Source organism: Setaria italica, chromosome IV (assembly GCF_000263155.2).
Source record: "Setaria italica strain Yugu1 chromosome IV, Setaria_italica_v2.0, whole genome shotgun sequence".
Taxonomy (NCBI): Eukaryota; Viridiplantae; Streptophyta; class Magnoliopsida; order Poales; family Poaceae; genus Setaria; species Setaria italica.
Genome location: NC_028453.1, coordinates 304347 through 317915, shown reverse-complemented (window position 1 = coordinate 317915; position 13569 = coordinate 304347). Strand labels below are relative to the sequence as shown.

General features: G+C 43.0%; 1 protein-coding gene across 1 annotated transcript; it reads left to right on the top strand.

Moving 5' to 3' along the window:
* The first annotated feature begins 6548 nt into the window (after nt 1-6548).
* On the top strand, nt 6549-11621 carry LOC101768659 (protein arginine N-methyltransferase 7). The gene is made up of 14 exons (XM_004964230.4): nt 6549-6940; nt 7020-7242; nt 7367-7492; nt 7596-7760; nt 7829-7947; nt 8016-8116; nt 8687-8943; nt 9232-9468; nt 9569-9642; nt 10083-10176; nt 10283-10432; nt 10513-10587; nt 11041-11137; nt 11252-11621. Exons 1-14 carry the CDS (start codon nt 6627-6629, stop codon nt 11386-11388), a joined length of 2169 nt encoding a protein of 722 aa, XP_004964287.1. The 5' UTR covers nt 6549-6626; the 3' UTR covers nt 11389-11621.
* Nucleotides 11622-13569: the final 1948 nt, after the last annotated feature.

The following is a 13569-nucleotide window of genomic DNA, read 5'->3' as shown; positions in this document are numbered from 1 at the left end:
TCAAATTGACATAGGAAACAGATGTGCCAAGCAATGTTGCTTGATGAGTGTATAGTCTGTAGTGCAAGACATTCGTATATGTTGAAATATCCAATGTATACTTGGAACATTCTAAAAGATTGTGGAAATCACAAGAGATTTTGATATGCGTAAGGATAAGATCATGGCAAAGTATAAAGATTCTAGAAGACTTTAGAGATGTCAAGAGCTTATAAATACTCTAGAAAAAGATATTTATATGGTAGGATAAGGATGAGAGAAAGTTTTAGAGTTAGATATTTGTAAAGAAGAGTCTGGAAGTTGCCACATGGCAACACCACAAGAACCATGACCATCTATAAATAGAGATGCTCCCTTCCCTACTAGCCATACCATGGCATAAGATATCTCAAGTATGAGATTGTAAGGTAGCCATGTAGTGTAGTGGTGTCATGGTAGGATAGCCACACAAAGAGTGTGCAAGTGAGTCTTGTATCAAATTGAGTAGTTAATACCTCAACAATATTTGGTACCTCTGGCACCACCCAGCTCTGTATGCATCAATGCCCCTACTAGCCATACCATGACATAAGATGTCTCAAGTATGAGATTGTAAGGTAGCCATGTAGTGTAGTGGTGTCATGGTAGGATAGCCACACAAAGAGTGGGCGAGTGAGTCTTGTATCAAATTGAGTAGTGAATACCTCAACAATGTTTAGTACCTCAGGCACCACCCAGCCCTGTATGCATCAATGCCCCACAAGAACTTTATTGACAATGTTCATTCTGCCTCCAAAAAATCAAAGATTGTTGCAACCCGTAACTTCCGTATGCTCTTCGAGAGTTGTCCTTACACTGCTTCAGATTGGCGTGTTGCAGCCAAGCATGACAGAATTCTCAATTTAGTATACACATACAAGGAGAGGAAGGAGAGGGAGAGGCAGAAGGCGGAGGAGTAGAAGTAGAAGGACAAGGGGAAGGGGAAGAAGGATGAGGTGGAGGAGAACAAACAGAAGCAGGGGAAGAAGGAGAAGGAGCAGGAGCAGGAGAAGAACATGGCAAAATCAAACTATAACAACGATATAGAATCACTTCTTATCTTTCATAGAAATAGGCTTCAGCATCCGGAGGATCACCCATCTATTAACAATGTGGATGAAATGGAACTCTATCTCGCTTCAACCTTTGAAGACTTCTTGCCCGATCTGATCACAAACTTGCTCCCTCCCCTTTTGTTTAGCTTTTCAAGTGCATGGTCGACATATAAAGTCTGCAGGTCCTGTGCTCAAGGGCCTCCAAACGTACGATGCCCATTATGCACAAGGTGAGGTCATTAGGTGCTGCTTTACTGCAATTTATCATGTGTAGTGTGTAGTGGTAGGTGAGCCTCCTCTTTGAAATTCCGTAGGGCTTCCTGGATGCAAGGGGAGGCGCCATCAAGAGTTTTGAAAATTTTAAGTTCTATAAACATTAATTGACTTTATTAGCTGTAGTGGGCAAGATAACTCAAAGGCTTTCATTTTTTCTTTTGCTTGATAGTCACGTCGCAGAATCAGCAACTCTTGGATAATGGTTTCTATACCATTACCCATGCAAAATAATATTTGCAGAAAAATAAACCAGTAGCTAGTCTATTGAAGTTAAAATTGCAATCATGATTATACGTCCGGTAAAAGCCTGAATTTGGTGATAGGATATATATTTGAATTTGTTTATTTGAAGCCATCGGGTTACTCCTTTGAAGCAAATTGGGTTTATGTGCTAAAAGCCTGAAGTTGGGTCTAGTCTTGGGCGTGTTGTAAGGGTTTTCTACCCTTTATTTCTTCTTAATATAAAGTACGTAGCTCATGCGTGTTGAATATAAAAAAAGAGATGATGTGCATCTTTTTTGTTTACAGAGTGTGGACCAGCAACACCTAACAAGAACTTGGAACATAAGAACTGGGAGTTGGGATAGATTAACTCAAAATCTGACAGCATCTGCAAGATTTCTGACTGAAGTAACAGTTCCAGAATGGTGTAAATGCTCTGGTTATCTTCGTTTGAGGAAAGACTATCTGTGGTTTTTGTTTTTTTTAAAGCTTTGCTTAGGTTTTCCTTGGATTGGGTGACACTTTCTTGAGGCAAACTCGCTCAGGCTGCCCCGGCTGGTTGGAGGCTGCTTATTGCCCTCTAATTTCTTGGTGTTAAGTGGAGTAATTATTCAGATCATGAAGCAAGTTTAGTTTATCTGATGAACAAAGTGTTCTTTGTTTTTAATTGTTATTTCAACCTGTAATCTCTGTGTCAAGGACATCCATATGAAATAGTCTAACATGACGAAACAACATCTCCAGGATATCCATGGAGGAGCTGCGTGTCGAGGACATCCAGATGAGATAGTCTATCTAACATGACGAAACAGCATGTCCAGAATAGGAAACCGAATTCAATTTTCAATTACATTTGCATTCTCCGTCTGAATATCTAATGATAAACCAACCAGCAGAAAGGCTCCCAGCCGAGCATTGATGATTTAGAAGAGCAAATGTACCAACATTATTGAGCTTACTAGCCGCATGGAAGTTATTCATGGAAGTTTTCCAAGCGTCCAGCTTAACAATGAATCATGGTTATAATTTAAGTATTTATAGAAAAAAAAATGGGTATTGCCAGCCTTTCTACATCTTGGTTGCTATCTTAACCTATGTCTCTCCTTGATACATTTTGCATCTAGCGAACGAGTGAACTATCATCTGTACAGGTACAGCGGCATCCACATGCTTCTCCTGTAAAAAAAAACGAAAAGGGACGCCACTCTTTTTTTCCTTTCCCTATCGTAAATTACAGAAAGACCAAAAGGGTAAAAGCTCAGAAATTTCACGGTGAAGGATGTCGCCGCCCGTCAAATATCAGAGCTCAACCTCGTAAAGATCCTCACCTAAACCATTGAACTGAAGCGATGAGTTGCTGCTGGAACGGCTGTGCGGAGGTCTTACTCTATGACAATGTCAATTCGAATGGGCATCCACAAATACACACATCGCAGCGTTCAGTGTGTGTGTCGCTGAAGATGATGTAGAAGAGAACTGGGAACTCGAACTGATTCCAACTAAGCACGCGAATCCAGTCCAATTCCAATACCGAACCAACCGATTGTAACTATGCACACGAATCCAGCACAATTCCAGTAGCGAACCACTGGAGTCGAGGAAGAGGCAGGACGCACCTGTCCGGAGGGAGCCACGGCGCTGGCCTCCCCAACTGCGGCGCAGAAGCGGCCTCCGCCTCGCTCCTCGCCGTCTTCGTCGGCGCCGCCGAAGCCTCGTCCGCCTCGGTCCTCGCCGTCTTCGTCGGCGCCGCTGAAGGCTCGCTCGACGCGCTCCTCGCCTTCTTCGTCGGCGCCGCCGAAGCCTCGTCCGGCTCCCGCCACGCGCTCCTCGCCACGGCCGCCTCCTCCCGCGGCGAGCTCGTGGCCCTCATCCTCCTCTCGTGGCGGCTGGGTTGAATTGGCCGGAGAAGGAGGTGTGCTTGGTGCTAGCGAAGGAAGAATGCGTGTTTGATCAGGCTGGCCTGCGGGGATTTCAAATTTTCAAATGAAGCAGGCAGGAGAAATTGACACGCATCCGATCCAGACATCCAGTAGTAGCAAGCTGCTGAAGAAAAGAGGATCAGGCAGATTGTGTGTAGGACAGGAGGAGATAGAGAATTGCATACCACGACGAGAGCAGCATATCGTCGAACACCTGGCGTGCGCCGGCGATCCATTGCCGCACAAGGCGCTTGGGCAGCGAAGCTAGAACCCACCCCCCGACTCGCATCGCTGCTTGCTCCGCCGTGCCGACCCACCCCCAGTTCCGGCCGGCGCTCCCTACAGCGTACATGCATCCAACTTCTCCTGCAGCCGTCCATCGTCCATCCAAAGGCCGACGCTTAATTCAGTTTTGCTTAGCCGCCTGAGTGCGTTTTGCTCTGCCATTTCCATTTTTCTTAATGTAAAAAATAATGGATTATCTCCTAAATGCACATTTTATGTTAATAAAACTAGAAAATACGCACGTGTGTTGCTGCTGCGGGTGAATAAAGATGAAAATAAAAACATTAAGGGGCCACATTTCGAGAGAACCTCATGGGGTGTTTGGCAGTACTTTACTTCACAAAAACTAGCTTCATATTTTCTCAACTTCACTACACCAACTCCACAAAAATATGGAGTTATTGTACGTGTTTGGTAGATTGTAGTGCTCCAGCTCCAGAAACATGAGGTCTTGGTGTGAATGTTCTATTTTGCCCATGGTGGGTAGCTAGTTGTGTTTTAAGCATTGTGTTTTAAGTATTCAGGAGAATTTTTTTTGTTTTTGCCGCGGCTACTGTACCCAAGCACTGTTCACTTCCTGGGTAAAATAAAACTAGCCCAAAATGGAATATGGCAAGATATAAATTAAGATCTAACTTCCAATGACTAAAATGTTCAACCAAATAATGTTTCACCGAATGAAAAGTCGCAACAAATAGGGTACAAAATTAATCTTGCCATTACAAACTAGTTCCAAGCAAGAGAGAGTGAGGTGGCCAGCTCATCATGAAAGACATCTATAGTTGGGGTGTTGAGTGTGGAAGTTGACCCATCCGACGCCACTTGTGAAACTGCATATTTGTTATATCTTTCCGGTATTGTAGAAACAAAATTAGGGTCACGATCAGATCAAATCAAGTAAAGTCTTCATCTTCACCTCCATGTTCACGAATGAAATTGTGAAGGACCATGGTAGTCGCAACAATCATCTTTTGCTTGTGGCATCTTGTAAAGAATTTGCCACTTCATTTTTAATAATCCAAAAGATCGCTCAATCACATTGCGGATAGATGAGTGAACCCAATTGAACTTTTCCATAGAAGTCTTAGGTTCTGTACCTCTATACCATTCCGGTATACGATACCTTTCACCCTTGCAAGGAGCTAGGTAACTGAGACGATTAGGATATCTTGCATCCACAACATAGTATTTGCCTATATTCAGATAGAATAATGAGTTATGGATTAATGCTACATGTTAAACATGTACGCATGTTCAAATTCAACATATGTTACCTTGTGGAGGATGTGGGGAAAATTCTTCATCCACTCTCAGTGCATTGTACAACACACTTGTGTCATGTATAGCTCCAGATTTCCCCAAGGAAATATAAGTGAAACGCATGTTAAAGTCACATACTGCTAGAACATTTTGAGTGGTTATTCTAATTTTTTCAATATATCTCACTTGCTTCTCAGGTGAAAGAGCGACACGGGTACGAGTGGTAAGGAGCCAATGAGTTCTGAGTTCTGGGTTCAAGAGGCTGCCGTCTCCTTCTTCCAAATGTACGACTTGACCATTTCACACGTTGAGCGCATGCATTGATGGTTTATTAAGAATGTTTTTGCCCTTTCTCTATGCTAATGTTTTTGCCCTTTCTCTATGCTATCAGCAGCAGGTATAGTAGATGGCAATAGTGCCAAGTGTTTGTGCTCTCTGTTCTCATCGATCTCGTCTCCTAGCCAACGCGTACTGTTTAATGACATGCAACTTACTGTTTATACAGATTATGGCAGGCAATTGATTACATCAAATCCTCAGAGACATTCAAGCGCATATCACTGGGTGGTGGACACAGGTCCGTTGATGCAGCCACCGCACACGGCCGTGGAGCACTGGATTGCATCATCTCTGGTGCTCTCGATCATCTAGCTGCTGGGCAATCATGGTGCATTAGCAGCGAGGATCTCATGATCGCGGAGTATACAGATGGAGTCATCAAGAAAATCATCAACAAGCCACCGCTCATTAGGGAGAATGCTACCGATAGTGAGAGACTGGATGATTTATGAGCAGTATGGCAAGCAATTGTGATACCCTATATCACGAGTGATGGGTAGCTGCCCTTGTACTTGAAGCGTCTGTGGAGGGACCTTTACACAACAATGGAATTCAGCCATGGTTTGTTCAGTACCTGAGATACCACCCTTCCCTATATGCATCACCGCGCAAAAATCTGATTGAGAACATCCAGTCCACCGCCAAAGTGAACAAAGTGTTTCTCAGACCTGAGTTCTCATTTGTTTTCAGCGGTCTCCCTGATAAAAATTCTGCATTTCGTTTCATACTAGGTACAGCCGACACAACGTATAACTGAAAACGAACCAAATTAATCTGTACAGGGTTTCCACCATAGAAACATATATTGTCACGTGATCGCATTGTCCGTAGAAGCCTACTGATACTGCTACAAAAAATATTCTGGTAATCCAACTTTGAAAAAAAATCATCAACGTCGTTCCTTAGTTGTCGGCGCTATCTGCAATTAGATAGGAATGTGATTCGAAGACGCGATAGGACCAGAGTGATTCGAAGAAATTCCAGGCGGCAGACGGAGTGGAGGAGGATGGGCACCTTGCTGGAGTGGCGGAGGAGCAGGGTGGCGCACGCCATGGCCGCCGGGGACGATTCCGCGATCAGAAACGGAGGCCAAGGCCGAAAGCCAATTGTTTGAAAATGAAGGGCCGTGAATGGGCCTGGCCGAGCCGGGCTATGTTTCTCGTTGGAACGCCGAGGCCCATTTGATCCTCCACGTGAGTGAGGCAGAGCGCCGCCAGCCGACCACCTCGCCGCCGAGCAACCCCAACCCCTGATGCCGAGCTGCCTCCTCCTCGGAGTCGCGCCACGCCCACCGCCCGCCGCTCTCCGCCTGCTCCTCCGCCGCCGGATGGCCTCCTCCGAGCCCACCCAAGCTTTCCAGCTCCGCCTCAACCCGCTCACCGGCGACTCCGAGTGGCTCGTCGTCGACGAGGCGGAGGCGGAGGCGCCTGCGCCGAGCCACCACAAGCAGCTCCTCGCCGCCACCTCCTACCTCGACATGCTCAACGATGCCGCCCGCAACCGCGCCTACCGCCACGCCATCGAAGCCACAGTCACGGACCCCACCTCCCGCGTCCTCGACATCGGGTGAGCCTGCCTCCCTCCGTTTGCTGCTTTCGGCCCCCAAATGTTTCCAAGGAAGCTAATGCCCCAAGTATGGACCCAGAGCTGGGACTGGGTTGCTGTCCATGATGGCAGCGCGAGCTTTGGCAGCTGTTGGAGGTGAAGGCAGGGGAAGCGTGTCGGCATGCGAGGCCTACCTTCCAATGGGCAAATTAACACGGAGGGTGCTCAGAGCCAATGGCATGGAAAACAAGGTCAAAGTCTTTCACAAGCGTTCAGATGAGCTCAGAGTTGGGGTTGAGCTTGATTCTCGAGCTGATATACTGGTAATCACCTCTTTCTCTCAGCTCAACTGCCATGCCATTTTCTTCCCCCACATGGCCCTGCTCTGATAGTAGCAGAACACAATTAAGGAAATCAATTGATTTAGCACCTCTCCGGTTTGTGCAGGTAAGTGAAATTCTTGATTCTGAGCTCTTGGGTGAGGGCCTCATACCTACTCTACAGCACGCGCATGATGAGTTATTGGTGAAAAATCCGAAGACAGTTCCGTATCGAGCTATGACATATGGAGTGGTTAGTAGTGCCTGCTGCCTTTCGAATATCATATAAGTTCTTCCCAATAATAACTCCTTCCTGTTAAATCAATGTCAACACCTGTTGGTGTTTGGTATCCTAGTTAGTTGAGAGCACATTCTTGTGGAAGATGCATGATCTGCACAGCAGTGAAGCAAATGCTGAAGATGGCGTGTGGCTTACTCCTAGCGGGACAGAAAATATTCTTTCTGTAAAGCCACAACAACATGCGATGCAATGTGATGCACTGGCAGATGAAATACGATTGGTATGCAGTTTTCCTTCGCATGTTATTGCACGAAATTGTTGTTCCAAGTCCTAATTCATTTGCTTTAGCTGTCAGAACCCTTCAAAGTTTTTGAATTTGACTTTTGGAAACGACCAGATAGTCATCGTGAAACAAAGATCGAGATAAAAGCTACTGCTGATGGACATGCTCATGCTATTATTTCATGGTAAGCACAAAGTCTTGTTGTCTCTCTACTCTCCTAAAATACCCCTGATTTTTGGTCTTCTATTGCAGGTGGGTGCTTCAACTGGATTCTGCTGGATCAGTCTTTTACTCAACTGCTCCTAGATGGGTGAGACAATTGAGTGGTGTGGATTTACCACAATGTGTCAATGGTTCGTAAAACAATTGTGATTCTCACTTCATCCGATATTTCTTGTTCTGCATCTATTCAACGGAATTCCCTTGATTGATTCTTATACTTGGAATGCCTTGCCCAACATGTAGAGCTGGTAAAATGTTATTTAGGATGTTTAACTTTCATTGGCACATCACCAACATAGTGCTGAAATGCAGTGCAGTACTATGCCTGTATTTTTTTGACAAAAAAGCACCATGTCACTGTGTCTGCATGGTGGTACACTCGTATTGCACATTGTACAGATGCAACCTATCATCTTGCCGAAACGATATGTGATTTCGCATATGATGTTTTTTTATTAGAGTACACATATTACACCACATCTCCTTCCTCAATTTTTGTTCAATTCTTTTATGTGCAAATCTATTTTAAAGTAGACTGTTGAATTGACATTTTCTCCATGTGAAGCTTCCAAGACTTCACCTAGTTCATTTATCTCTCTAGAAGTGGAATAGAATAACCTGGTTGAAGGGTAATAATATTGGGGATACTTTGAATGTTTTAAGTTTCTTTACACCATTTTACCCCTTATTTCATCTGCTAGGCATGAAGGATTGGTGTGATCATTGGAAGCAGTGTGTCTGGTTTATACAAGGGACAGGGGCTCCTGCTATGAAAGATCAAACTCTTTCTTTGAGAGCTAGCCATGACGAAACTAGTATCTCATATCACTTGAATATGAATGATGAAGTAAGCAGTAGAAGCCCCAAAAATGACCATCTAACATTGTTGCCAGAAAGGATAGCACTTTATGGTGATAAAGCTTGGAGATCAGCATTGATAGGTGCAGTTAGAAATGCTGTAAGTACCCCCACGATTTACTTGGGTGTAATTATATTCTCATCCAACTAGTTTTTTCCATGAACTTCTGCATTGTGCTATGATTTCTCGATGTAACTTCGGAAGAAATATTAGGATATCCTAACATTCAAAAGCTTGCACAACCTTCCAATTTGTGGTGCGTTTTTCTCATTTTAAGAATAGAGAATCGTATTGGTCAACTGTGTATAGACTGAGACTACTTTTAGCTGTCCTATCATGTGCAGCTCCTCACCTTAACTTTATCGTGTTTAACGTTTCTCTGCCCAGATGAGTGGAAGGTCTTCTCCAACCTGCATTGTGGCCGATGACAGCGTGCTCCTAGCTCTCATAGTTTCTTCTCTATTACCATCTTCAACAGTTATTACGATGTTTCCTGGTCTTAGGGACAAGGGTTTCAACTACCTTCGAGCTGTTGCGGATGCAAATAATTTATCCATGGACCGGATTAAAGTCATTGGTAAAAAAGCCTCATCCCTTACTACGAATGACTTAAAGCATGAAAAGGTAAAGGCTATAAGTCCTATATTTCTCATCTCATTTAATTCCAAGATTCATATTATAGTATTATGAATAATGAATGACCTTTGATCCTTTACCACTGTAGGTTAATCTAGTAGTGGGGGAACCTTTCTACCTTGGAAGTGAAGGGATGCTGCCATGGCAAAATCTGCGTTTCTGGTTCGTAAGATACTTTAACCCCTATTAATCATTGCCAATCAAATCAAGCTTTGTGCCATAACTAATGGCTACCAGTTATTTTCCCTTTCGGTCCATGTTTGGCTTGAAGTAGTGGTCTAAGTCCCACATTGTTAGTTACAGTTGCATGTACAGACCTTGAAGAACCACCCATACCAGCTGGGTTAACTGTTTTGGGAGAAGAAAGGACAAAAGTTTGAGACTCGGTACGCGCTGGATGAAATCAGGGTGCTCCACCTTGTAGAGTTCCACTCGTCCACATTGATGAGATTTGTTGAGAAACAGATTTATTTAACTAATATGGAATTTTCTTGTCCGCATCAAAGGACAACTTGAAGCTTTTTTATTTTATCTGAAACTCATTTTGTATTTTTGTGTTTTGTTGTAACTAGTTTTAAAGAATCATGTTTTTCTGACTCTAGGAATGAAAGAACTCTGCTTGATCCATTGCTATCTGAGGATGCATTCATCATGCCTTGTAAAGGAATATTAAGATTATGTGCCATGTCACTTCCGGTTAGTCCATCATATATTCACCCTTTTTGTTTATCCTCAGCTCTATTATTTTCACTTGGGCAAATGATTTGTAGTTTTATTTTCTCTGATAACTGTTGTACTGTAGGACTTGTGGAGGAGCCGTTGCAGCCTCAAAGCTGTTGAGGGCTTTGATCACTTGGTTGTTAATGATACTTTTGGAGCCTGTGGTGATCTTCCTAGAGAGCAACAAGGCCCTTGCCTGCCATATTATGTGTGGCAAAGCGGTTATACCAAGGTGACATCACTGCCACATTTTAACCACGCAACAAATATTGTTTCACTGAAAAGCAACTGATAATCTGTCAAATTTTCCAGAAATTAAGTAAAGTCTACTCTCTCATGGACTTCAACTTTTCTGAGCCTATTCACTCTTGCTTTGGCAAAACAAAGGTTCCATTTTAATCTTTCTGGCTGTGCTAGTTACTTTAAATTTGCAAGATCTGAATACCAGTCTGAGTGATTTTGGCTGAATTCAGTAATTCAGACCTGATGCAAACAGACTGCTTGATGTCTTTTGGGTGCGATTCTGCTGTAACATTTTTGTATATAAGAAGTTGCAGTGTTAGTAGTGAAACCAGGATTGATACATAATAAGCAAATCATAAAGATGCCAAACCTCAAAGCACTACGATTAGTAGTAGTGGCCAGATGCAGATTTATACTGAAATTATGTTCTTCACTTATTTGGCAAGCATGGAAGCTTCTTTATTTTTTTTCTGAACAAGTTAACCATACACTGCGATGCAGCTTTGCTCACTTGGCTGAAATGCTTATGTAGTTTTCTACTTTTGTGCTGTTTTGTTTTTTTTTTTTTCACTCTGCGGACTCCATACCACCTTGCAGATCAAGTTTGCCCATGATGGAATATGCCATGGTTTCGCAGTTTGGATTGACTGGGTACTTGACGAGGAAAATTCGACTGTGATAAGCACCGGACCAGGTAAAGATTATGCACATCCTATGGTACCATTAATTGATATCTATTTAACATAACCCGGGATGCGCGACTAAATCTGATGCGCTCCTGTTATTGACGTGTGTATGTTGAGCTCAGAGAGCAGATACTGGAAGCAAGGAGTGCAGCTGCTTAGCAGGCCTGTGCAAGTGAATCCAGTGAGTTCGGTGATGCATGTTGAGGCGCATTTTGATCCTGACACGGCGGAGCTTGTGTTTAACTCCATGCTTTCGTGATGTGATCGTGTGGTGCAAATTGTGTGTGTGTGACCAACCAACCAAGCTCCCTGCATGTGTAGAACTTGGAGAGTAGAGCTTTGCTCGTTTCGTTTTGTATACTTTTGTTTGGGTACTATATTGTTGTGCTAATAAGGTGGTACTGTAGAGAGAGATTATCATCTTTTATATTGGTTGGGAGTCGCCTATGTCATGGGCCGGCCTTGCAGTAGTAGGTGCAGGCACTTTTCTTCTCGATCGTCTTCGCGGGATTTTTCCTCTACATTCGTGTGCTCGCGTCGCTTCCGGGTTTGCAAGTGATTTTCGATTTCGTCGCGATCAGTCTCAGAGGTAAAAGTGCGAACCCCTGCTGGAATCTGGCGCTAGCAAAAATAGAAATGGCTTCTATCTGCAAATTATTAAGGAACAGAGACACTGAACCACCCTTCGATGTGTGTATTTGTGGATGGCGATTCGAATTGAGTTTGCATAGCGTGTGCTTGTGGAGGACATTCAAATTTGTCCTTATATTATCAATGCATCGTTTCCAAATAATTGCAATTCAATTTGTTGCTTCAATGAGACTATGCTGTAGGTGCACTGAATTTCAGACATTGCGTATTGTTTGCACTGGCCAACCCATGGTCATTTAGCCCAATTCAAAGGCCCGATAATTGGCTAAACGACACGTGACCAGCCGTTACCATTTAGTGTTTAGGAATTTAGTGAATATTGTTCAAGTTGCATGCCCTTTCTTCCATTGTCAAAAAAAAAACAACTGAAAAGCCTTCCTTCATCAAATGTCATCAATATCTGAACCATGCATATGACTTTGTAGCACGTTTGCTAGCTTCGGCGATTCCTAAACTTAACCACACATTTTTAATTTGGGAATTTTAGTTACACTGTCTCCTATGGGTGCAAATTTTATTTTTCTCTAGCATTTCGTAATTTTGATCTCTGCATGTATGTTACCGACTTGTGGACCGAAGTTGCCAAACATCTGCCAGGATCTGATTTAGTACCGCTAAGGCTCAAGACATGCAAAGAAGCTCCCTCCGTGGCTCTTCATCGTCCAGTCATCCTTTGCTGCGGCCGCTACTCATGATGATAATCGAAAATGGAAGAATTCTCTCCTTGAATACCTCAACAAGTGAGTGTGGTATTTCTTTACCTCTAAGTTTTGTTTCTTTGTTACCATTATATATTCTGCTTGAAATTTGGCACAATCCTACCTCATGATCGCAGAGTATGCAGATGGAGTCATCAAGGCAATCATCAGTTCAAGCTATGTAGAAAAAATAAGTTGATGCGGTACTGTCATTTGCCATTTAATGCTACATGCAGACATGCAAATTTTCGATTACGCTAGGTGTAGCATTGCTCACTGCAATGGTTAGTGGTGTCTTTTTCTATTCTAGCACTTATGTAGTAATTCTTAATCATTTTTGGTTGTAATGAATGGTGATTCAGGGTCGAAGCAGGTGTTAGATGTCCGCCATTGTGATATGTTACTAGAGAACATAGAGTGGGGTAGTTTTGAAAACGAAAACATTGACTACTTCTCTGTTAACAAGGACAGTGCATTCTGTGCAATTTTCAATAGCCTATGCATGTATTCACATTTCATTGCGGGTAGGTCTTAAAAGCGTGTTATTTAATTTTTTGTTCAGTTCCCTAATTGCACACTATGACATCTACCTAGTTTTATTGGTCCCTTAGGATTGATCAACATTAAATCATGGATTGGAGATCGTGAGGATTACAAAACAACGACACAAAGTTGCCCATATGCTGTTGCGTTGAATACCAAATTACAGTGCAACCAAGGTAGAAGTTTAGCAATCGTACCCATGATGTTTTTGTGCAAGCTACACAATGTTTTTGTGTCTGGTTGATTGATGGTTAGGAGGGAGGGGAGCACCTCTATTTATAGGTTCTCAGTCCTTGTGGTGTTGCCATGTGGCAACTTCCACACTCTTCTTTACAAATATCTAACTCTAGAACTTTCTTTCATCCTTATCATACTATATAAATATCTTGTTCTAAAGTATTCATAAGTTGCCATGAAGCATGACAACTCTAAGCTCTTGACATCTCTAAAGTTTTCTAAAACCTTCATACTTTACCATGATCTTATCCTTATGCATGTCAAAGTCCCTTGTGATTTTCAAAACCTTCCTTGTGATTTCCAAAACCTTC

Excerpts from the sequence above, each read along its gene's own strand:
- LOC101768659 (XM_004964230.4), top strand. The coding sequence starts at position 6,627 with ATGCCGAGCTGCCTCCTCCTCGGAGTCGCGCCACGCCCACCGCCCGCC. Across the intron at positions 7,761-7,828 it reads TGGCAGATGAAATACGATTG|CTGTCAGAACCCTTCAAAGT; the intron begins GTATGCAGTTTT and ends CATTTGCTTTAG. Across the intron at positions 10,588-11,040 it reads CTTGCTTTGGCAAAACAAAG|ATCAAGTTTGCCCATGATGG; the intron begins GTTCCATTTTAA and ends ACCACCTTGCAG.